A 25083-nucleotide genomic window follows, 5' to 3' on the forward strand; every position below is an offset into this window, starting at 1 on the left:
GGGGCGGGGCGGGGCGGGGCGGGCGACTCCGGTGCCGCCCACGCCCGCCCCCCCCCCCCCCCCCCCCGGTGCTATCGACCCCCCGGTGCCAGCTACCCCGCACCCCATTGACAGTCCCGGCCCGTCCCCCGATGCCACCGACCCCCCCGGTCCCCACAGACTGTCCCGGTCCCCCGGCGTCACCGACCCCCCCGATCCCCACAGACTGTCCCGGTCCCCCGGTGCCACCGGTTCCCCGGTACCAACTACCCCGCATCCTATTGATTGTCCTGCCCCGCCCTCACCGGGTGCCACCGACCCCAGACCCTCCGGTGCCACCGACCCTCTCGGTTCCTATAGACTGTCCCGGTCCCCCGGTGCCACCGACCCCAGCCCCACAGCCCCCGCTGGACCCCCCCCCGTGCCAACCCCCCGCCCCGGTCCCCCGGTGCCATGGTGGCCCCGCACCCCCCAGCCCCGCGGGACCTGCCCGGGCGCCTCGGGACGGGGGCTTTGCTCCGGGGTGGGGGCGAACCCCGGTACCGGCACCGGCACCGGCAGTGCCCCGCGGCGGGGGGGAGCGGGGGCACCGGGCCGGGGCTGCTGGGCGCCGCGGTCCCGCTCCGAGCCGTGCCGGGGGTCGGGCGGCAGCTCCAGCCGCGCTCCGCCGGGAGCGGGGCTGCTCCGCCGCTGCCCGCCGTCCTGCAGCGGGCACCGGACCCGCGCTGCCGAGCCATGGCCGCGCCTCGGCAGGTAGGACCGGGAGCGCACCGGGCTGGGGGAGCACCGGGATGGAGGGGAGCACCGGGATGGAGAATAGCACCGGGGAGAGGAGAGCACCGGGGAGGGGAGCGTCGGGATGGGGGAGCACCGGGATGGGGAGAGCACCGGGATGGAGGATAGCACCGGGGAGAGGAGAGCACCGGGGAGGGGAGAGCACCGGGGAGGGGAGAGCACCGGGATGGGGGAAGCACCGCGGAGGGGAGCATCGGGGACGGGAGAGCACCGGGATGGGGGAGCACCGGGATGGAGGAGAGCACCGGGATAGGGAGAGCACCGGGATGGAGGAGAGCACCGGGGAGAGGAGAGCACCGGGGACGGGAGAGCACTGGGATGGGGGAGCACCGGGATAGGAAGAGCACCGGGATGGAGGAGAGCACCGGGATGGAGGAGAGCACCAGGATGGGGGGAGCACCAGGATGGGGGAGCACCGGGGAGGGGAGCACCGGGATGGGGGAGCACCAGGCTGGAGGGAACAACAGGACGGAGGAGAGCACCGGGGAGGGGGGAGTACCGGGGAGGGGAGCACCTCCGGAGCAGTTTTGGGAGAGGGTCCAGCCGGCAGCGTGGGGCTGGGGCTCTGCCAGTTCTGCCCGTGTCTGCCCGTCCCGGGGGGGTCACCGTCCCACCGGGGTGGCCCCGGGCACGGCAGGAGCGGGGTCACCCTGAGGAGCTGGGACCAAAGGCTCCCACAGGACACGGGGCGCTGCCGGGCTGGCCACGACCTCGGGCGAGCAAAGCAGGGGTGGGTGGGGGGCAGCCCCAGACTTGGGGGGATGCTGTGATTTGGGGACTGGTCCCCCCCCCCAGCTTGGCACAGGGCGAGCACCAGCCGGGGCGTGTGTTGGATTTGGCTGGTGTCAGGTGTGTGTCCCCCATGCACCCAAGGAGCTCCAGGGGAGCCCCAGCCCCCCCCGAGGGGTCCCCTCTCCAGGCTGGGGGTGGATTAAGCACCCCAGCACCCCCACGTGAATAGTCAGTGTGTGTACTGAGCTTGGTTTTGCCATACTGGGGGGGTGAGCTGCCGGGGGTGCCGGTGGCAAAGCCTGGCTTTGCCCGCGGCCACTCACGCCTCCCGCTCGGAGGACGCGGGGAGGGGGGTGTCGCTCTCCCTCGGAAGAGGGGCTGGGAGCGGGACGGGGGCGAACACCATGGGATGGGGGTGAACCACCTCCCTCCGGCACCTCTCAACCCAACCTCGTCTTGGCAAATCCCTGCATGGTTGATGTCAGCGGGATGGGTATGGTGGCACGGAGCTGGCAACGACGATCGCATGTGGCATCGGGCCCCCGCCCAGCCTGCGCGGGGAGGGAAAGGTTGGACAAAGTGACTCCTGCTGCAAATACCAGGGTGTCAGGGCACGTTATCTCACGTCCTCCCTGATGGAGCGTGAAGCGTGCAGGGACCTGTCAGCAAGCGTGCCGGGAAGCGTGCCGGGATGCCTTTGCCTCCATGCCCGTGCGGGATGGGCACAGCAGCACGCCTTTTCCCAGCCATGTGCCAGCCCCAGAGCTTGGCACGGCCACCCGCACACCCCTTCGCCGCACACCTTGGGCCTGGCCGGGGGTCCTGCCACCGCCTGGCACAGCTCTGTGAGGGGCTCGGGCGCTCCAGGTGCTCCTGGGGACATTGGCTTCATCCTGTACCCGGCACCTGCCGGCTTCTGCTCTCCCTCTCCCCTGGCAGGCTGGCTCTGCTCCCCAGCCCCACGGCACGTCCCCACAGCATCAGCAAGAGCATCCCCATGCCCCACAGACACACGTGGTTTATTCCCGGCTCTGCTGCCCCGGCAGGAGGTGTCCCTGCAGGCACCGGTGACGTTTGAGGACGTGGAGGTCCGGTTCTCAGCGGAGGAGTGGGAGCTGCTGGAGGAATGGCAGCGGGCGCTGCACCGGGAGGTGACGGAGGGGACATCCCAACTGCTGGCCTCCCTTGGTAGGGCCCTGCCCCGGTGCTCATCCCAGCCAGAGTGGGGGTAGCATGGGGGGTCCCAATCCTCCGGCCGGGGAGAGCTCGGCGTCCGGCAGCTGGGGGGGCTGCCCTTCCTGACACCCCCACCTCCCCTGTCCCCCAGGGCCCCCCAGCAGCCCAGCCCTCGGCGCCCTGGTGCAGCTGGTGAAGGAGATCCCCAAGTTTCTCTTCGGTGGCCCCAAGGCTGGCACGGAGCCGGGTGCCACCAGCAGCAGGGATGCGGCAGCGGGCTCTGAGCAGACGGGCGCAGGTGGTGAGCACCGGGGCTGTGCCGGGTGGGTGAGAGCCTGGTCCTGCCCTGCTGGGCACCAGCGATGTGGGGGGACTGCCTTGGTAATGTGTCATAGCGGGGGTGTGAGGGTGCTGGAGGCGAAGCCGCCTTGCAGCCCCGGCAGCACCATCGTGGACCCGGGTGTGGGGAGCCACGCGCTGAGCCATGGCAGGGTGGGGGCTGCACCCCCCGGCTGTGCCTGGGAAGGGTTGGGCAGGGGGTCCTGGCGTTGGCCCCCTGGGAACACCCACCCCTGAACATTAGGGGCTTCTCCTAATGCTGGCAAAGGTGTTGCTGCGGGGGGGGGGGTTCTCCCCGGGGCCGGCCTGCCTGCCTGCAGGATAAGCCCCCTGAAAGACCCCGGGACCCATGGAGCTGGGCCACGCTGGGAGCCAGGGGCTGGCAGAGCCTCGCAGTGGAGCTGGGGATGGTGCATGCAGCGGGTGAGCCATGGGGCTGGGGACCCTGGCATGGGGGTGAGGGTGTGCAGGCGTCTGGTACTAGGGATCCGGGTGTCCCCCTGGCCCCCTGCTCCCAGCCATGTCCAGGGATGCCTGGCTACCGGGGGGCCAGGGACTGGAACTGGCTTTTGCAGTTAAAACGGAGGCACCGGTGGAGACCTGCCCACTCCGCAGCCTGGAGAAATGCCTGGAGGAGCTGGTGATGAGGGGGTCTGGCCATCCTGCCACCCCCAGCCCCCCGGCGAGCGGCTCCCGTGCCCCTGGGGAGAGGCAGCGGGGAGAGCCCAGCGGTCACCAATCTCTGCCTGGGAGATGCTTGCTCAGAGGTGCGGCACGGCACAGTGTCATGCCCATGACATGGCATGGCACGGCATTGTACCATGCAGCATGGCAAGGCATGGCATGCTGTTGAGTGCATGCCATGGCACAGTGTAATACCATGCACATACCACAGCCCAGCATGGTATGGCATGGCATGGCACAGCATGGTACCTTCTTGCAGCATGGCACGACATGGCATGGCATGGCATGGCAGGGCTGGGCGCTGGTCTCCAGTCTCTGTGGAGGCAGCAGGAGGGAGCTGCCGGACCCCGTGCTCGCTGGCGCTGGGGCTTGGGTACCACCCTGTGTCCCTCGTGGGTGGGTGCCAGGGATGTGCTCTGCACGCTGGGGTGGTGAGAGGACTTGGGATGCTGGTGCCAAGCCGAGGCGAGTGCCAGACACACAGCGCTTGGCACTCCCTGCAGCTCCTGGGCTGTGCCGGGGGGTCTCGGGCGCAAGGGTGGGATGAGCCAGATCTTGTCAGCTCTTGCCCTGAGTGTGCCCTGCAGGCCTGGCCACCCCTCCTGGCCCCTCGCTAGCCAAGTCACCGGCAGCCCCTGCCCACTGCTGCCCACAATCTGGGGATGGTGCTGGGCACCCCGGCTCTCTGAGCGGCAGCTCCTTCGCCAGCAGTGCCACCAGGGAGCCAGCAGCCCGGGCCGTGGCCTGGGGCTGGGATGGTGGGCTGTGCCACAGCCCCACGCTGCCAGCTGGTGAGGTCTTGGGGGAGTCTTGGGGGGGTTCCGGAGGATCTTGGAAGGGTCCTGGGGGGTCCCAAGGGGTCTCAGGCAGCCCCAGGGGACAGAGTGTGGGGGCTGGGGCTGCACAGTGGGGTGCTCGGGCAGGATTTGGTCCCTGTGGGGGGTGAGTGTTCCCTCCCTGCACAGCCTGACTGGCTGTCCCTGGGGGGCACGTGCCTTGTCACTGGGAATTCAGCCCCCCCCAGCAAGGTACAGGGGCATGCGAGGACGTGGGTGGGGGTGCTGAGCCCCAGGGTCCCAGGTGGGGAGTGCTGCCCCTGGAAAGCAGGGGCTTCCCTGGGGGGCCTGGGCTTTGGCGGGGGGGGGTGGTATCCCTGTGGGATCTGGTCCATGGAGGCATCCATGGGGGGGGTCTGGGCTTTGGAGAGGGCATGCCTGTGAGTTCTGGGCTTTGGGGGACATCCCTGCAGGGTCTGGTCCCTGGGGAATCCCTGGAGGAGGGGTCTGATATTTGGGGGGGGACACAACCTTGAGGGGGGGTCTGGGTTTTGGGAGAGCATCCTTGGGAGGTCCAGCCCCCCGGGGCATCCCTGTGGGGTTGGGTCCCTAAGGGGCATCCCTACAGAGCCTGGGTATCCCTCTGGGGTCTGGTCCCTGGGGGGACCCTTGTGGTGCCTGGGGGGGGGCTGAAGGCCCCCTCTGCCCATCGCACCTCAGGGTGACTCTGTGGGGGTCTCACCAGCTGGGAGCGCGGGGCAGAGCCCCCTGCAAGGGCTGCTCGACTGCCTGCGGGACATCGCCACCCCCAAGCCCATCCCAGCCTGGCCGGCGGCTGCTGGCAGAAGACGGGGGGCCGCGGTGCCAGGCACTGGGGGCTGCAGTGTCTCCGCAGCAGGTGGGTGGCACGAGGGGGGGTGGTGGTGGGCTCGGCGCTGCTTGCAGCCCCTCTCCTGCCAGGGGGTTGGTGTGGGGGGTGAGGACCCCCGGGGTGGGAGAAGGGGCTGAAACCCTGGGGTGGAGGGAACGGCTGTGCCCGGGTGCGTGGTGCGGAGCAGAGCGATGGCCGGGCCTTGGCATCACCCTGACCCGGTGGGCACGGCAGCCCCTCGTCTCCCAGGGCTGAGGACACGTGGGGTCCTGTGCCAGCACCCGGGGATGGGCAGCGCTGCGGGGTGGGGAGGTTTCGGGGGGGGCTGCCCTTGCTGACGGGGTGTCCGTGCCACTTCCCAGGGGTGACAGCACCAGCGGTGCCCCCCCGCAGCCCCGCCAAAACGCGAGCGGTGGGGACACGCGGCACTGCCGTGCCAGGGGACACCCACCCTGCCCGCAGCACCCGGCCGCCCGCCTGTCCCCCCCGCCGCAGGGATGGCGACCAAGAGACCCTTTGCAGAAGGTACCGGGGGAACTGGGGCCAGGCTGGGGGGGCGGCGTGGGAGGGGGCTGGTGGCACCGGGGCACCGTCTGAGCTCCCACCCTCTGGCTCGCAGCGGATGCCGTGTCCCCACCGGGGTCTGGCATGCATCCTGGCAGTTGCAGCGGGGTGAGCCTGCCCAAGAAGAGGTGCCCTGGAATGAGCCCCCCATCCCCACGGGAGGCCCCCGGTGAGGCCCAGGATCCGTGGGCTGAAGTTGGCCGGGTCCGAGCCGTCCTGGTGGAGGAGCTGGAGCGGCTGTGCCGGGACCTGGGCTCGGTGTGCCGGGAAGCTCGGGGCGTGTGGAGCCGCCTAGAGTGGCTAGAGCGGGGCCAGGCACAGAAGATGGCCGCCCTCGCCCGCGGCCACCGGCGCCTCCGCCATGCCGTCCGGCGCCTGGAGGGACGGTGCTGGGCGCTGGAGACCCGCTCCCGGCCCAACAGCCTGCGGCTGCCCGAGGAGGAGGAGGGTGCCGATGCTGTCGTCTTCCTGCAGACCATGCTGCCGGCGGCTCCCTTGCAGATTGAAAGCGCCCGCCGCCTGTGCGGCCCTGCCACCCCCGGCACGGCCACTGCCCTTCAGCCTGCTCCGCTTCACCGACAAGCTGGCACTGCTGCGGGCAGCCCACCGGTACCCTGAGCCCCACAGCTGGGCCGGCGCCCGCCTCGCCATCATCCCCGCCGCCTGTCCCCCCCGTTGCCAAGACCCCCTCGCTGCTGGCCGCTGGGCTTGGAGGGCGGCCGAGCCACGCTGCAGCACCCGCCGCCCTGCTGCCGGCCATGGCCGGGGCTCCGTGGAGCCATGACTGAGCCCAGCCCAGGGGTGCTGGATCCTTCTCCCTGCTGCGGCCAGTCCCAGCGCTGTGTTGGCTCCTGCGCGGTGCTAAGCCCTTGCGGCTTCCCGCACCTCGGCATCCCCGTGGTAGCCATCCTGGAGCCTGGGTGGAGAGGCTGCCTGTGGCAGGATCCGGCCCCAGCTGAGGACGGGGTGGCCAAGACATCTTGCCAGCCACGCCGGAGGGGCCAGCCCTGGTCCTGGCTGCTCCGCAGAGCCCAGCCTTCCCGGGGTGACACCTCTTGCACCCTACACTTGCTGCTGTGGGGCTTGCCCCCCACCCCTGCCCCTCCAAGCGCCTGTGGGTGTCTGTGGTGTCTGTCCGTCCCCCCCCGCATTAAAACAGCGATGGTGACACTGCTGCCGTCTCCTCTGTGGCTCCTGCAGCCAGCGGCCCTGGGGGGTGCTGGGGAGGACTGGGAAGTGCCACACAGCTCAGCTGGGTCGGCCCCTGGGGTGCAGGGCAGGCGGTGGGCAGGGGATGGATGGGTTGGGCAGGCTGCTCCCTGCAAACGTGGGGGTCCTGCGGCTTGGCCCCTCCCGACTGGCAGCAACCCTGCCTGTGCTGCGCTCCCCGCCGGGCACGCGGCTCTCGTCAGAGCAGACGGACCCTGACATGTCTTACTTTCCGTGCCAGGCAGCTTCTTGACTCAGGCAGCCCATCGCCACCATGCCGTGAAGCCGCACCCGAGGGGCCAAGGCAGGAGAGGGGCTGCAAACACCGCGGAGCTGCTGCCGTCACCTCTGTGCCGGCACTGAGCCCACCACGGGGCCTGCGGCACTGCCTGGCACGTCAACACCGAGCCCTCGCTGCCGAGTGACATGGTGACCTTCCCCACGTGTCCCCCCGGGCTGACGGTGATCCCCACCACCGCGCTGCACCCCACGGCTGCTGGCGGGAGCTCCCTGGCCCATGGTGGGGACAGGACCGCTCAGAGTCACCAGCCCCGTGGCTGCTCTTAAGGGATGTCAGGAGCCACAGTCCCCCGTTGCCCCAGCCAGAACCCTCCTGCCCAGCCACTGGAGCCCAGTACAGACCAGTAGCACCCAGTACAGTCTGTAAGGGATATCAGGAGCCTGCTGTCCCCAGTTGCCTCAGCCAGGACCCTCCATCCCGGACACTGGAGCCCAGCCTGGTGCCTGGGGTCTCTGCCCCGGCTGGGGCACGTGGCTGCTGCCTCCCTCATTGTGGGTTCAACCAGCAGTGAAGCTGAGCTTGTGTCCCAGAGACACACGGACAGGACACACACAGTGCACTCCCCTGACCCTGCACGTCCCCCCCTGCACCCCCCCCCCCCCCAGTTACAGCCTGGTCAGCTGCAAAGTCCTGGTTGCTGCCATTGCCTGGTGCGGCTGCGCCCGTTTGCTTCTGGTTATTGTCTTTGTTAACGCTAATTGGGCAGGGTTTGGGACTCCCTGTCCTTGTCCGCCCAGCCAAGGCAAGAATCCTGCGGGTGCCAGTGTGCCGCTGGCCAGGTGCCATGCATGGGGCCAGGTTGTCCCCGCACCCTCCCGTTCTGCCCCCCCCCCGCCACCAGTTTTGGGGTGTGCTGGGCAGGACGGCAGGGGCTGGGGGCGAGGGGAAGCGCTCTCTGGGGAGGCAGGTCCAGCTGTGGGCAGGGGCAGGCAGCACCAGCTGGGGGGGGGGGGGGGGAGGAGGAATGTGAGCAGGGGCTGAGCAGGAGGGAATCATCCTGGTGCCCCCCTGTCCCCATGCTGGGGGAATCCCCGGGGCGCTGCATGTGCGTGGGTCTGCGTTTGCAGCCGTGCATGCCGGCACCAGTGGGACATGAGCTCAGGCTGGGTCCTGGCCACACCGACGAGGGGACACCTTGGGAGGAGAGGTGCGCGGGGTGGGCTGGGACGGGTAACCCACCCTGGGCAGTGCAGGAGCTGGGCCGGGGTGGGAGCAGCATCCCCAGCGCCGGGGTCGTCCCGTCAGAGGGTCATCCACCATGCTCCCCCTCCACAAACGCACCCACTCCCTCTGGCTCGCTGGCTTTATTTGGTGGCTTGGCAAAGAGGGGGGGCAGGTGCCCCAAGAAGCAGTTTGGGGGTGCACGGGGGCTGAGCTTGCACAGGCACAGGCTTGCTTGTGCCCTGGGTGGGGGCGCAGGCCCCCTGGCTGCCTCAGGGCTGGGAGGGGGCAGGTGGGCCCTACGGCACAGCCTGGGGGTGGCCAGACCCCCGGCTCTCTCCTGGTGTGGGGCTGCGCCCGGCCACTGGCACCGCTCCTCGCCGCACCGTCCGGGTGCTCAGCGCTTCCTGCAAGACACGGCCGGGTTTGCTGGGGGGTTCCCATGATGGCCGGGGTCCCCATCCCCGTGTCTCGCTGCTGCCAGCGGATGGGGATCCCGCCAGAGTTCCGCCATTACCTGCCACGGCAGCAGGACGCTGCCGGGGTGCCTCACGGGCTGGGCTGGTTCCTTGTCCTCCCTCCTGGCTCTCCCCTGCGGGAGCAAGCACAGCATCACGCCAAGCCCCGGGGTGATGGGGAGGCCTGGGGCCAGCCTGGCCGGGGGGGGGACGACATGCGGCCAGGGGCTGCCTGCTGGCAGGCCCGGGTAGGGTGACCCCCGTGGCAGCTCCGGGACCGGGGGCCGGCACCGCCTGGTGCGTTGCGGCACCTCCGGACCTTTCACCCTCTGCCGCTGGCTCCGTACGCACCCGCCTGCCCGGCTGAACCTCATCATCCTCCCCGGCGTGCCAGGATGTTGACTGCGACTCCTGCGGGGAGAGACATGGGTGCGGGAACGGCCGGTGCCGCGGGGCCGTCGGACACCGTCGGGGTGACACCGAGGAGTCGGTGGCACCAGGTTTCCTCCTCTCCCCACACGCCGCTTCCCCCGGCCCCCACAGCGGCCACCTCAGCGGTGTGGTGTGGCCGCAGCCTGGTACTGCCCGCTCACCTCGCTCAGGACGGAGAAGCACCCCGAGCAGGGTCTGTGGGGCCGGCGCCGGCCCCCGCTGCTCATCCCCTGCAGAGGGAAGGGTTGTTACTGGTTCTGCTGGAGCCCATTGCTGCCCAGCGTCGCTTTGGTGCCAGCGTGAGCACCCCCAAGTCTGGGCTGGGGGGTGGGAGTGCGGGCAGGGAAGTGTGGGCAGGGAGCACCCTGGGGAGCAGGAGACGAGGGAGAAATGGCCAGCTAGCCCCCTTTGCTGCCGCGCCGGGATGGGGACAGGATTGCTTCCATGGCCAGCGGTGCCCAGACCCTCCCCAGCTTCCCCCGGTCCATCCCTGCTCAGGTAGCTGATCCCTGACCATGTTTTGGGCTCTGTTTTGGAAACGACATGCTCCCACCCTCCTTCCCTATCCCCAGCCCTTCCCCTGCTTTCAATCGGCACAGTGAAGCCACCGTCCTGTGCTGCAGCCCCCGTCCTCCCGCGCAGCGGCTGGACCACCTGCATCCACTGCCTCCCTCCTTCCCTGCTCAGCCCCTCGCCGCCCCCCTGACGAAATGTTTGCCGGTTGTGCAAGCGCTGCGGCTGCAAGAGGGGCCCTGGCAGAGCACACAGTCCCCGGGATGCCTGCAGACCGTGGCCCCCCCCCCCCCCGTGGCATTGGCCCTTGGGGTGAAGGGCTCGGCTGGACCTCCGTGCCCCGAGCCCGTCCTCAGCCCCACCAGTGCCCAGGGTGGCACAGGGAATAGGGAGGGGGGGAAAAGCTGCTCTCCCGGGATTTGGCCTGTCCCCACATGGGGGGCTCAGCGCAGGGTGCTGGTGACAGAGCAGCCGGTGTCCCCATGGTGCCAGAGCTGTGCCATGCTGTGCTGTGCCATGCCAGGGGAGGTTTTCCCTCCCCACGGTGCTCTCCGTGCAGTCTCCCCTCTCCTGGCCTCCGTTATTCCCCAGCTTGAACTCCCCTCCACACACGACCAACCTCTCTCCCCCTTGCGACCTTCTTCGAGTCACTGTGGTCAGCTCGGGCCACGGCCACAAGGGCCATGGCGGCAGCGAAGCCGCAGAGCAGCCACAGCCTCATGGCGCTGCGTAGGGGCACTGCCGCCCGGCTCAGGCTGTCCCGGTGCCGCCGTGTGCTCCCCGTCTGGACCTTGGCCCCTGATATCAGCAGTGGAGGCTGCTCCGGGGCGCCCAGCCCGGCGTCCGGCTGCCCACCACGGTCGATCGGAGTGAGCTGTCACCACAGGACGCCAGGGAGAGCAAGGGACCTCGGTGGGGCCAGAGGGACGGGCAGGTGTGGGCAGCGCCGTCACTTGTGGACAAGGGATGGGGCAGATCCCCCTCTGCCACCCCGAAAGTTGGGTTGGGAGGGTTGGAGGAAACATATCCCCAAAACTGGTGTCTTGGGGCACCTCCTCGTCCTTCATGAACCTCCTCATCCCATCTGCAATCCCCGGCATCAACCAAGTGGGGTCCTGGAGCAGCTCCAGGTGCCAAGGGAACCCCGAGTTCCCCTGAGAACTGCTCTGCGCTTGCTGGTGCTGGGATGTGAATGCTACAGGCAGAATAAGGAGTACCACCAACAAAGGGAATTAAAGAGAGGTGTCGTGGTTTGACCCCAGCCAGCAACTAAGCACCACGCAGCTGCTCGCTCACCCCTGCCCTCCCAGTGGGATGGGGGAGAGAATCGGGGGTAAAAAAAGTAAAACTCATGGGTTGAGATAAGAACAGTTTAATAGAACAGAAAGAAAGAAAATAATCATTATAATAGTAACAATAATAAGATGACAATAATAATAACAAAAGAATTGGAATATGCAAAACAAGTGATGCACAATGCAATTGCTCACCACTTGCCGATTGATGCCCAGTTAGTTCCTGAGCAGTGATCCTCCCCCAGGCCAACTCCCCCCAGTTTATATATTGGGGATGACTGGGCATGTTACATGGTACGGAATACCCCTTTGGCCAGTTTGGGTCAGCTGCCCTGGCTGTGTCCCTTCCCAACTCCTTGTGTCCCTCCAGCCTTCTTGCTGGCTGGGCACAAGAAGCTGAAAAATCCTTGACTTTAGACTAAACACTACTGAGCAACAACTGAAAACATCAGTGTGTTATCAGCATTCTTCTCATACTGAACCCAAAACAGCACTATACCAGCTACTAGGAAGACAGTTAACTCTATCCCAGCCGAAACCAGGACAAGAGGGTAAATTGAGAGAACAACTCGCATAATGTCATGGGAAAGAGAATTGAAGTAAGGAGGAACCACACACAGGAGACATGGGATCTTTAGAAAGTTTGTCTTTACTAAAGAAAACAAAATCCAGAGAAGTGGTTACACAGCAGCCAGCACAGAGAGCTGCCAAGAGACCAGCTGGAAAACACGAGCACCGGCCTTGGTGCACGACACTGGGGAACGGGGGAAATAAGTCAGACAAATCCCTGAGCCTGGAGGTCTCATTGCATTCGATCTAAGATCGCTTGTAGCAAGAAACCGTCGGTTTTGTGACTATCCGGAGAATCAACTACTTTTTAGATAAAAAGGAGGCTGCAGGTGTTCCCCCCGCCCCGGCGGGACCTCGGGGGTCACTGGCTCCCGCCAAACGGCCACCGCGCGCTCCTTCGCCGGCGGAGGCCCCGAGCGGGACGGGGGGACGGGGAATGGCGCTGCTCCGGGCGGGACGGGCAGGGAGCGGGCCCGGGGAGGGAACGGCGGCCGCGGGCCCGGTCGGAGCCGCCTCGCCCGCTTGCCCGGAAGCAGCAGGCCGCGTCCCGCGTTACCACGGCAACGGAAAGGGCGCGTCCCGCGCATTGTAAACATCCGCTCGCGCACTTCCGGCGAAGAGCCACGCCTTCCTTCCGCCCGCCCCTTCCCCCGAAGCGCGGCTCGCTCCCGCGACCCGGAAGCCGTACGGTTCTCCCGGAACTCCTTGCGCCGCCACGCCCCGCGTGACGCCCGCCGGCCGCGCGATTGGCTGCCTTCACCGGCGCCGCCATTTTGTGGCGGCCGCCGGGATTGGCGCAGCGCCCCACGTGATCCCGCCGTCGGGCGGTGGCCCAGCCGCTTCCGGGGGCCGGGGCCGGGCCGGGCCGGGCCAAACCCCGCTCTGCCCGTGGGCCCGTGTCAGCGGGCGTGCCGGGAGCCGTCCGTCCGTCCGTCCGGTCCCCGAGCGCTGCTGTGGGGGCCGGGTCGTGCAGGAGGCGCGTGCGGGGAGAACCGTCTCCTTCGCGTTTCACCGAGGTTGGAAAAGGCCGTTCGGATCATCGAGTCCAACCGTTGACCCAACACTGCCGGATCCACCCCTAAACCGTGTCCCTAAGTGCCGCGTCTGCACGGCTTTTAAATATACCCCCAGGGATGGTGACTCAACCCCTTCCCTGGGCAGCCTGTTCCAGTGCTTGACAGCCCTTTCAGTGAAGAATTTTTTCCTAATATCCAATCTAAACCTCCCCTGGCACAACTTGAGGCCGTTTCCTCTTATCCCACTGCTTGTTACTTGGGAGAAGAGACCGACCCCCACCTCACTACACCCTCCTTTCAGGTAGTTGTAGAGAGTGATAAGGTTTCCCCTCAGCCTCCTTTTCTCCAGACTAAACAACCCCAGGTCCCTCAGCCGCTCCTCATAAGACTTGTGCTCCAGACCCTTCACCAGCTTCGTTGCCCTTCTCTGGACACGCTCCAGCACCTCAATGTCTTTCCTGTAGTGAGGGGCCCAAAACTGAACACAGGACTCGAGGTGTGGTCTCACCAGTGCTGAGTACAGGGGGGACGATCACTTCCCTAGTCCTGCTGGCCACACTGTTTCTGATACAACATACTACAAATTCATGCCAGTTTTGCTACCCTTATACCCAAATTTGGCCTTTCTGATATTACCAGAGTAATCTCAGCCTTGTCTGGAATGAGTGTTGCGGTTCCATGGACACTGTTGCTCTTGCAAGACTCTTTGCTCCAGAAGGTCCCAAACTTCACTTCCCTCCCCTGGGGGTTCAGCTCCCCCCAACTACCAGCGAAGCCCAGCCGGCACTGCCTGCACGTGCTGCCGCTTCCCTCGCCAGTGTCCTTCACATCCACCAATTCCTCCTGGCACCTCCTGTGGTTGAATTCAGGGAGCTTCACCTCCTGGTCAGGGACCAATCTTCTGCTGGCAGCCGTAACAGCATTCCCCCGTACAGAGATCTGCTGAACAGTGCTTTATTTCAGTAATTTTAGAAAGAGAATGCTGCAGGGTTCTGCACAGTACATCCCTGCCTGCTTCTATAAGTGATAGCTGCAAAGTCTCATCAAAAACCAAAGTCCCCCTTTAATATTGTACCCTAAAAATTTCTCTCCATATACTTTGCTTAAATTAATAGTGGGGAAAGCCAGGCACGCTGCCTGCATCCGGCAGAGCAAAGCACTAACGGCAGCTGAGTTCAGTGCCCCAACGACCCCGGGGGATTCCTCCCCGCCTGTGCCCGGTGAGCAGCTGCTCCTTTGTTTGCGAGCGCAGCCCGCGTGCAGATGGACAGACCTGAAAGTGTGACAACACGGACAGTAATTTAATATAGTTTAATGAGAAGATGGGGAAGACCGCAGTGACCAGGCACCGCCTGGCCAGAAAACCTACTGACCAGCTGCCTGCTCACACGCAGCTGCCCATCCTTCCCCTTTTGCCCCGTTTTCCCATGCTTCCTCCATTTATCCACACTGATCCTTCCCCTTAGCCTTTTCCCTGAAGCCTCCCAGAGAATCCCAGTCTCCCCAGCAGGTGCCCCATACTGAGTTTTATACCCACTAATCCGCCTCTGTACACCTTTCACAGCGCTTCTTCTCTTAAATCACTTCAGTGGGTTTTGCTGGAGGGAAGAAGGTCCCGACTGTTCACCTCAAACACCCACAAGTTGCTGCTGACCTTCTGCTGATGATCAGCTGTCTATTTGAATGACGATGGGCCAGATATCCTTACACTGAGAGTAGCCACCGAGCTCAAAGTTATGGCATACGGAGTCCAACATGTGGTTGACGGTCCGCATCACCATTTTATATGCATCATGCAGCGATATGTAATTTGAAATAACAAGTTCATGTCCTCCAACATTTTGCTTAGTGTCAGGTCTCCGGATCAGCTGTGTCCTCTGCGTCTCACAGTGTACGTACGCCTTGGGGTGCGTCGCTTCCCTCTTCACCTCCGCAGCAGCGTTTGAGGGTGGGGGTGCAGCCATGGGTTCAAAAGACACCACAGGGGCATGAAGTGGTTCTGACGTGCCCCCTTGCAACGGCACAGTCTCCTGTTTTGCAGGAGGACAAAACACCCCACACATTCCCTTCGTGGGGTCATCTTCTGCCTTAGCAGGAGGGGCAGCGGGTTCAGAAAGACAGCCGGTGCTAGAAGAACCCTGAGGAAACTCTAACCTCTTGTTGGTGCAAGGCTTGGAAGGCCACATAATTCGCTTGGCTTTCCTGATGATTCGCCCGATTTGGGATTTTCGCTTTGCCAGCCTGCGAAGCACGGCCCGAGCCTTACCAGTAAGATGAACAATTTTATTAACTCTGCCCCGATAACAAATCCTGTGCATGTGACAGTATTCGTGGTCCTTAAGTGCCAAGACACCAGCCTGGCGGTTCCTGCAGTAGTCGTGTTCTCTCAGAGGAGATGGATGTGGGGTGCAACAGAAGAGCTGTGTCTCACTCACCACGCAGTAACAGTGGTCTTTCAAAATAGTCTCATTCAAATCGTCGACAGACAGTTTCCTATTTCTCCGGAGAAATGTCACTTCTCTCAAAGCGCATCGACTCTTCTGGGCATTTCTTTGAAACCTCTTCCTACGGCTACGACGCAGGCGCTTCTGAGGATCTGCCTTTTTGTTTTGCTGTTCCATCACTGGACGAAGTGGGGATCCTCTGCTTTGTGTCACATTTGCCTCAACCCCTTGTTTATCCTCTACTTCTCCCTCTTTCCCAGGCCAGAAAACTGTCTGTGCCTGGTCTCCACTTTCCACTGCCTCCACTCCTCTGCTGGCCACCTCTGCTGGCAGCTCGCTCCTATCCCCGAGACACTTGAACTTGTTCAGCAGTCTTCTAGACCGGAGACGCCACTGCATGCACCGTCCTCCTGCTGAGAGAGGGTTGGGAAGAGTTTGCTTTCCTCCTGGCTGGGGCATTGTGATGGGACAGGGAGAGAGGGACCATGATGAAGGAACGGGGGAGATGCTGACAGCCAGTAAGAAAAATCCATTCTTCCCAGTTCAGGGGCCGCCTGGGCTCCATACCCCTGACCTCTGCCTGGGTGGGCAGGAGAGTCAAACCCTGCCCAGGGATGCTGCCTGCACAGGGGTGGGAGGAGCCCTGGCAGTGATGACCGGGTGCAGCACAGGCAGCTGGGGACAGGGATGGGGCTGGAGCCCACCTCGGGCTCTTTGCTCCAGAGCCTGGTGGTAAGGAAGCGGGGGGGCCAGGACTCACCACAGCAGGGGGTCTGCATCCTCTCCTCCAGCCAGCTCACGTCCCCATCGTGTCCTGCAGGGAAACCAGACAGATGTCACCTTCCCGGCAGAAGCAGCCCTTCTGCTCCACAGCCACAGGGCCAGAGGAGGAAGCCCTGTCCGCCGCCAGCAGCCAGAAAGCCACAACCCTGCTCACGGGTGACTGAAAGAGGGAAGGATTCTCGGTGGGTCGAGGGGTACAAGCAGCAGCAGATCAGCAACGTCTCTGCGGAGCTGCAGCCTTTGCACGGGGAGGCAGGCAGCCTCTGTTTCCCTTTGACGTTGCTGCTGCCCTGTGTGGGGAGGGTTGCAGGGCCAGAGGGAAACGGGGGAGATGCCTCAGAACAGGCAGTGAGGAGGGGAGGGATTTGGACAGGAGGACAAGTGGGAATCCCAGAGACACGCTGGTCACAGCTACAGAGAAGAGGAGTTTGTGGTGGCCTTTGGAACATGCCACCGCTCCCTGTCAAGGTAAGTGGTCCTATGGGGGTTGGGTCGTTCCTGCTCACCTGGAGAGGGGCTGTCGGGTCCATCCCACCTCACTGGGCTCTGTGGTGTGCAGACCCATGGCTCTTCCCCATGCTCTATCCGGTATAAAACGTCGGGTTTGGGGCCTGGGTAGCCTGGAGGGTGGAGCAGAGCATGTTGTTCTAGTACAAACTGTAGGAATACATTGTTAACAGGAGAAAATAAAGGTCTTCTCTGTGACACCCCAGGCTGCACTTCACCGTGACCAGAAGAGCCCAAGCAGAGACAACACTGAAACATGGAAAAAACCAAGAAAGACATCGGAGCTGCTGCCAGAGATTAATTTATTCACAAAGACAAGGGCAGAACCCTGATGGGAGTATGGGAACCGACTCCCAGCTCCGCTGACAGGCTTTCCCAGCAAGGGATTATCTGCTGCGCATCCTAGGAGCAGCTCCAGGGCATGGGATGTCCTCCCAGGTGCCCAGCTCAGACCCTTTATGCAGGTAATCAGAGATCTCTGTCCTGTCCTGGTGGCAGTGGGCAAGTCCTCTGAAGGGACCTTACTGGTTCAGGGAACTCTGCTGTCCTCTGATGGGTGCGTTCCCCTGTGCCTTGCCTGGTATGTGCTACTCCTGCCCCGCTGCAGCTTGAGCACCCAGGGGAGGGGACAGAGTCATTGGCCCATGGCCACGACCCCCCACCAGGTCCCCGCCTGACCTCAGGGTGGGCAGCTCACCTGCAGTTACATTTTCAGAGGCGGCCACCAGCTCAAAGAGACCCAAATCCTGTGTTTTTCCAGCACTAAACTCCCCCAGCACTGCAGGTGCTTGGAGCAGTTATCCCAACCCTGTAGCCATAGTTCAAAACACGCTGATCAGCCCCACAAAGCGCTGGAAGCAGCACGGTTCTGATGGAGTCAAATATGACAGAAGCCCCCCCGCCCCAGCCGTTCCCCCCTCCCGGCTGACATCTGAGCCCCGGAGTTAAAACCGCAGGTTACCCAGGGATGTCAAGAGCTTGTAGTTGTCCAGCATGACGGTGCGGTACAGCTCCCTCTGCCCCGCCGCAATGGCGTCCCACTCTGCGTGGCTCAGATAGACAGCAACGTCCTCGAAGGTCACCGGTTCCTGCCACACAAGGATTGCATGCGTGGAGGCCCACAGCCACGGGGAAGAAGGGTTTCGTATAGGTTTTATTTTCCAGGCGCTATTTCCACCCCGAGAGAGCTACCAGAATGTGAGATTTAAAGCGCCAACACACAGCGCTTCCCCAGGAGGCCATGCACCCGGGGGGGGGGGATTATGGCTTTTCAGAAAACGACATCTTAGGGAGCTGTTGCCTGGAACTCAGGTCTTTTCTCAGGGCAGCCCGCGGTGCGCCCAGCAGCCAGAGCAACCCACGGTGACCCGCGTGGACCAGCCCACCAACGCCCGAGGGACAGCCGCCCCATCGGGCAGGTAGGAAGGGGCTCTGGCTTCGCTCAGCCACGCGGCTGTGGGAAGAGAGGGACGACAGGGGTGGCTGGAGTGGGGGGGGGGGGGCAAGGTCATGGAGGGGGGCTGGGGGGGGCAGAGGGGTGGGCAGTAGCGCGGGGGGCTGGGGAGGGGACGTGTTGTGGGGGGGCTGGGGGGAAATACGTGACGGGGAGGGGAATGTTGGGGGGGGGAAGGAAGTCAGAAGAGCCATGATGGCGGCTGCGGGGGGGGGAGCAGCAGGAGCCGCCCCAGAGAGGCCTGAGGGGGATTGGGGGGGGGGGGCCCATGCAGAGCCGGGCAACGAGGGGCCCGGTGGCGGGGAGGGCGGTCGGGGCCACCCTCTGCCACGGCCCAGCTCCTACCTGCGTCTGCTCCGCCATGGCGCCCGGGAGAAGGCGGCCCTGCCGGGGGGGGGTGGCCTGCTCCCCGCCGGGCCGCCGCTCGGGGCCTCAGAGCGGCGCTTCCGGTGCGCCAGCCCACCCGCAAGGCTCCGTGCCGGAAGTAGGCCGCGTGACGTAGCGCCTCCCCGCCCCCCCCTCCCGGCAGAAGCGGCGCGGGCCGCTTCTCCCGCCGTTGCTCCCCCACGCGCTTCCGGCCGGAGCCACGCCTCTTCCGGGAAAAAAAAGGTGGCCGGCGCCGACCGGAAAATGCGGTCGAGTGCCCACGTGACCCGCCCCAGCTTCCCAAAGGGGCGGGGCCGGGCCGCGCTCGGCCGGATGAGCGCGGTGATGGCGGCGCCGCCATTTTGAGCGCTGCGCCCGCCTCGCCCCTCACGTGATCGGCAGCAGCGGCGCCGCCATTGGTCTGTCGGGGAGGCTTCCGGTGCGGCCTCCTCGGCCCGTCTGCCCTCCCGCGTCGCTCAGAGGCCCGCTGGGATTTACTTCATTGCTCATTATTTAGCAATCATGGTCATTATTAGCAATCCTGGTCTGCGGTAACGATTGCTAATTATTTCTTTATGGTGAACACCCTCAGAACGTTTGCGGATGACACCGAGCTGGGTGGGAGGGCTGATCTGCTTGAGGGTAGGAAGGCTCTGCAGAGGGATCTGGACAGGCTGGATCAATGGGCCAAGGCCAACTGTATGAGGTTCAACAAGGCCAAGTGCCGGGTCCTGCACTTGGGTCACAACAACCCCATGCAGCGCTACAGGCTTGGGGAAGAGTGGCTGGAAAGCTGCCTGGCAGAGAAAGACCTGGGCGTGCTGGTTGACAGCCGGCTGAATATGAGCCAGCAGTGTGCCCAGGTGGCCAAGAAGGCTGATGACATCCTGGCCTGTATCAGAAATAGTGTGGCCAACAGGAGCACGGAGGTGGTTGTTCCCCTGTACTCGGCACTGGTGAGGCCGCACCTCAAGTACCGTGTTCAGTTTTGGGCCCCTCACTACAGGAAAGACATTGAGATGCTGGAGCGTTTCCAGAGAAGGGCAACGAAGCTGGTGAAGGGTCTGGAGCACAAGTCTTATGAGGAGCAGCTGGGGGAACTAGGGTTGTTTTCCCTCCAGGCTCAGGAAGGCAGGCACAGCTCCCAAGCACAACCCCTGCATGCAGCAGGATCCTGGCAAGGCCAGGGAGGTGTGGGGGCTCACCTTGCCCCACCGCTAGTGCCTGCCGAGCCATGGTGACGCTTTCACCTTAAGAAACCTCACTGATGGGGGGTCTCCACCCATAATCACAGAACCACTGAGGTTGGAAAAGACTGCTAGGATCACCGAGTCCAACCATCAACCTAACACTGCCAGATCCACCACTAAACCATGTCCCTAAGTGCCATGTCTACACATCTTTTAAATATACCCCCAGGGATGGTGACTCAACCCCTTCCCTGGGCAGCCTGTTCCAGTGCTTGACAGCCCTTTCAGTGAAGAAGTTTTTCCTAATCTCCAGTCTAAACCTCCCCTGGCACAACTTGAGGCCGTTTCCTCTTATCCCACTGCTTGTTACTTGGGAGAAGAGACCGACCCCCACCTCACTACAACCTCCTTTCAGGTAGCTGTAGAGAGCGATAAGGTTTCCCCTCAGCCTCCTTTTCTCCAGGCTAAACAACCCCGGTTCCCTCAGCCGCTCTCTACATGAACACAGAACTCTTTGCCTCCTTCTCCTCCTTCGCTAGGTTTTCCAGTTAAGTTTCAGGTAAAGTTTACATAGGTTGCAGAGATATCTTGGTGTGAGGATGGTTTTGCAGCATCCACTGGTTACACAGAGGTAGTGGAAAGGATCCAGTCGCCCTCCTATTCCCTCTGCTCTGGGAATTGGGCCATGTTCTCTGCTTACGCCTTATTGACAGCTCTGTCTGTGCCGTAGCCCCTGCTGCGCAGCAACTCTTTATCCCTGTCACAGCAGGACCATGACTGGGTGCCGGTGGCAGGGGACTGGAGCATCCCCGCAGTGCCAAGCTCCATCCCTAGTTCCATGGGGGATGGTGTTTAATGGCTGCACCCTCTTCTTTCCATCTGTGCCCCACTTGGCCCCTTCCTTGGGTCCCCTAATACACAATTGCCACCAGCTCAGCCTTCAGGGAGCAGCCACTAGATGGACCTCAGGATTCAGTGTTTTCACACGGGAAATGAGAGCGTTTTCGAGTGCCCAGCATTACCGGAGGTGCAGCTACTTCATGAATAGCCTTTATATTCTGGTGTGTGGACGCCCAACCTGGCAACTTTGAAGGCAAAACTTGTTCTAGTAAAAGCCTCTTCAGTCCTTTGAGCCAGGAAGATTGGCAGCCCTGCTCTCGTGTGGAGGAGGAAGACAGAGCTGATGTGTTGGCTGTGGGCACAGAGCAGTGGGGACAAGAAGTACCCAACTAAAAATGCATCCCATAGAGAGGAGGTGATATTTTTCCATACTTTCCCATTTCTGTGATTATTGTGCAGTTTCTGCTGTTAGAGAGCAGAACTGGCTCCTCAGTGACAGCCGATACAAGGCTGTTTGTTCAGCACAGCTGATTTGCAATTCAGAGAAATCTCTTCCCACACACATTCTCTCTAACATGCCCTGCCACACTTCACAGGCAATGGTTAAATTCCAGCCGTTGTATCTGGAGAAGAAAAACCATAACCATCAGAAGCTGAAACATTGAAACTCCGGGACAAAATGCACAGGTGCCTTTGGTAAATTGTTTTAAATTCTGCTGCTATTATTCCAGGGGAAAAACCAAAAAAGGTTGTAATACCTGCTTTTAGGGTGTGGGTTATGATTTCCATGAACAAGGCTTGGGCAATGTTTCTTTCCAAATGAGAACTGAAAGTCATTAGAGATGGAAATTTTAATTGCATTTCCATAATGGTAGTTTAAGAAACTTCAAGTTTGTCTGTACTGGTAGTACGCACCAGGTCGTTACAGGAACATCAACTTCTTGTGGTTATCTGCACCCTACAAATATCTGGGGCAAAAGAATGTGTTGTGGTTTAACCCCAGCCAGCAACTAAGCACCACACAGCTGCTCACTCACTCCCCCCGCACCCCGCAGTGGGATGGGGGAGAGAATCGGGGAAAAAAAGAGTAAAACTCGTTGGCTGAGATAAGAACAGTTTAATAGAACAGAAAGAAAGAAAATAATAATGATAATAGTAAAAATAATAAAATGACAATAATAATAATAAAAAAAGAATTGGAACATACAAAACAAGTGATGCACAATGCAATTGCTCACCACTCACTGACTGATGCCCAGTTAGTTCCCAAGCAGTGATCCCCCTCCCCCTGGCCAAATCCCCCCAGTTTATACCCTGGCCATGATGTTACATGGTATGGAATATCCCTTTGGCCAGTTTGGGTCAGCTGCCCTGGCTGTGTCCTGTGCCAACTTCTTGTGCCCCTCCAGCTTTCTCGCTGGCTGGGCACAAGAAGCTGAAAAATCCTTGACTTTTAGACTAAACACTACTTAGCGACTACTGAAAACATCAGTGTGTTATCAACATTCTTCTCATACTGAACCCAAGACACAGCACTGTACCAGCTACTAAGACGACAATTAACTCTATCCCAGCCGAAACCAGGACAAAATGAAAAAGCAGTTCTCTGTCCTGCTTGAATGTTTTTAGAAGGAAATTCATTTATTTTAACTCCAATGTAGTTTCTAAAGCTATTTCCCTCTAAATTTGTCATATGAGTCTTCCACATACTTTCTGATTATTTAAGCCATTTTTAATTCTTTGTTTTGCAGAAAGGAAATTGGAATAGAATAGAAATAGGAATAGAATAGAATAGAATAGAATAGTTCTGTTGGAAGGGACCTACAACGATCATCTAGTCCAACTGCCTGACCACTTCAGGGCTGACCATATCTTGCAGGGTTTAGAAATGCAATACTTGTCCCAGTTTTTTGTTTTAATTATGGTTTGTTCTGTCTGTTAGTTTTATGATGGCATTTTCCAGTTGTGACAAGGGCTGTAACTGGTTCCATATACAACTGTTTTTCACTGTGATGCTGAGCCCCGGGAGGCTCGGGTGGAGGGCGATCAGTCCCTGCTCCCCAGGGAGCAGAGGAGTCTTAGCCCTGTGAACTCAGCAGGCACTGCACGGGGGGGGGGGGGCGGTGTCCTGGGCCACAGCAGGGAAAGGGCATCCTCCGTCTCAGAGGACCTGGGCAATGTGGGCTGTTTAGGGAGGTTGGGCCGCAGGTGAGGAGGGGGAGCTGCCCTTTGTGCAAAAGCCAAGGTTATCTGTGCTTCCTTTTGCCTGCCCTGAGCTTCGTTATCTGCAATGCCCAGAGCTCGCTGCATCTACGGGAAAAGCCTGTTCACGGGACCTTTGGTAGAAGGCTCACACCCTGGGCTGCTTTCCTGCTGAGCCACTGGGCTGGACTTTCCCTGTGTGGTGGGTTGACTCTGGCTATACACCAGGTGCCCGCCAAAGCCGCTCTATCACTACCCTCCGCAGCTAGACAGGGGAGAGAAAATATAACGAAAGGCTTGTGGGTCGAGATAAGGACAGGGAGAGATCACTCACTAATTACCGTCACAGGCAAAACAGACTCGACTTGGGGAAAATTAATTCAATTTATTACCAATCAAATCAGAGTAGGGTAATGAGAAATAAAACCAAATCTCAAAACACCTTCCCCCCACCCCTCCCTTCTTCCCAGGCACAGCTTCACTCCCGAATTCTCTACCTCCTCCCCACAGCGGCACAGGGGGGTGGGGAATGGGGGTTGGGGTCAGTTCATCACATGTTGTCTCTGCCGCTCCTTCCTCCTCAGGGCCAGGACTCCTCATTCTTCCCCTGCTCCAGTGTGGGGTCCCTCCCATGGGAGACAGTCCTTCATGAACTTCTCCAACGTGGGTCCTTCCCATGGGCTGCAGTTCTTCACAAACTGCTCCAGTGTGAGTCCTTCCCACGGGCTGCAGTCCTTCAGGCACAGACTGCTCCAGCGTGGGTCCCCCGCAGGGTCACAAGTCCTGCCAGGAGCCTGCTCCAGCACGGGCTTCCCACGGGGTCACAGCCTCCTTCAGGCATCCCCCTGCTCCGGCATGGGGTCCTCCCCAGGCTGCAGGTGGAGATCTGCTCCACCGTGGACCTCCCCAGACTGCAGGGGGACAGCCTGCCTCACCACGGTCTTCTCCATGGGCTGCAGGGGAATCTCTGCTCCAGCGCCTGGAGCATCTCCTCCCCCTCCTTCTTCACTGACCTGGGGGTCTGCAGGGTTGTTTCTCTCACACTTTCTCACTCCTCTCTCCAGCTGCATTTTCTGTCCCACAGCAACTTTTCCCCCTTCTTAAATCTGTTTTCCCAGAGGCGCTACCACTGTTGCTGATGGGCTTGGCCAGCAGCGGGTCCGTCTTGGACCCGGCTGGCATTGGCTCCATGGGACATGGGCGAAGCTTCTAGCAGCTTCTCACAGAAGCCACCCCTGTAACCCCTTGCTACCGAAACTTTGTCATGCAAACCCAATATACCCCAGCTCAAGAGGCATCTCCAGCACGAGCATCAGGCACCCCCAGTGCTGTTCCTGGAGCCGCCGCAGGCGCTGGCCCCAGCCACGGCCCCGCACAGACCCATCACTTTCCCACTCTGCAGCAGATCCCTGTGGAAGGACCCCCCCTCTTTTACCCTGGTGCTTTGCTGATGCTCTGAGCTCTGTGGAGCCTTTTGCTGACCCTCAAGGCATCTGCGGCTGTGGCGAGTTGCTGTAATGAAACTGCATTGCACGGGAAACCCAGATGAGCTGGCCTGGACCTGGGAGGAGTTTGCTGTCATCTCCCATGCTCATACCCCTGGGACCAGCACTGCAGGACAGAGCTGAAAGCCCCGAGACAGCAGGGAGAGACCCCAGTGCCACAGGCATTGATGGAAAGGCCCTGCCAGACTGCCCAGGCTGTCTGCATGGGTCTTCCCTCATCTCATATTTTCACTGACGTGGGGAAGAAAACAAAATATGTCCCCTGCCTGGCTGACTCCAGCTGCAGCTCCCTGATGGACACCGGTGGCAAGAGAAGGGTGACAGGTCCCAACACCATGCCCTGGGGCAGGCATCGCTTTGGCCTGAGGAACAGGACAGGTCCCACAGCCGCCCTCACACACCTGGCCCAGCAGAGAAGGGCTTTTGCCATTTCTCCTCTTCCTTCCAAACCAGCCCTTGTGTCTCCATCACACATGACAAGCAAGCATTCGGTGGCGTCTCCAAGAGCAGTGACAGCAGCGGCTGCATGCACAGCAGTAAATCAGGGTGCCTGGGGCTGCACATGGCACTGCGGTGGGATGGTGCCAGACCAGGCATGGCGGGTTTGAAGTATTTTAGTTTATAATCTCCCTCGGAAACATGTGGTCATTACATGAGGACTCCTGGGGCTGGAGAGTGGCATGTGTCCATGGAGCAGAGGGCTCTGTGTGCCAGATGGATGTGGACACGCTGGAGCGGGTCCAACAAAGACAACTGGGACGTTGAAACATCTGACAGATGGGGAGAGGCTGGGAGAGCTGGGACTGTTCAGTCTGGAGAAGAGGAGGCTGAGGGGAAATCCTCTCCTCACCTGATGGAGACCAAGTGGTGCCTGGTGCCAGGATGAGAGGTGATGGGCACAGACAGAAATGTGAAATTCCAT

The 25083-nt window shown here is 61.8% G+C and overlaps 2 protein-coding genes across 2 annotated transcripts; one reads left to right on the forward strand and one right to left on the reverse strand.

Moving 5' to 3' along the window:
* The first annotated feature begins 387 nt into the window (after positions 1-387).
* On the forward strand, positions 388-6343 carry KRBA1 (KRAB-A domain containing 1). Its single transcript, XM_052809519.1, has 8 exons — positions 388-732; positions 1992-2694; positions 2834-2983; positions 3597-3788; positions 4293-4496; positions 5227-5379; positions 5715-5877; positions 5972-6343. The coding sequence occupies exons 1-8, from the start codon at positions 433-435 to the stop codon at positions 6087-6089; spliced, it is 1983 nt and encodes a 660-aa protein (XP_052665479.1). The 5' UTR covers positions 388-432; the 3' UTR covers positions 6090-6343.
* Positions 6344-14167: 7824 nt separating this feature from the next.
* On the reverse strand, positions 14168-18551 carry LOC128151981 (uncharacterized). Its single transcript, XM_052809876.1, has 5 exons — positions 18404-18551; positions 17567-17693; positions 16605-16718; positions 16076-16129; positions 14168-15728 (listed from the first exon to the last, which is right to left on the reverse strand). The coding sequence occupies exons 1-5, from the start codon at positions 18419-18421 to the stop codon at positions 14539-14541; spliced, it is 1503 nt and encodes a 500-aa protein (XP_052665836.1). The 5' UTR covers positions 18422-18551; the 3' UTR covers positions 14168-14538.
* Positions 18552-25083: the final 6532 nt, after the last annotated feature.

The sequence above is a fragment of the Harpia harpyja genome, chromosome 1, assembly GCF_026419915.1.
Source record: "Harpia harpyja isolate bHarHar1 chromosome 1, bHarHar1 primary haplotype, whole genome shotgun sequence".
Lineage (NCBI taxonomy): Eukaryota > Metazoa > Chordata > Aves > Accipitriformes > Accipitridae > Harpia > Harpia harpyja.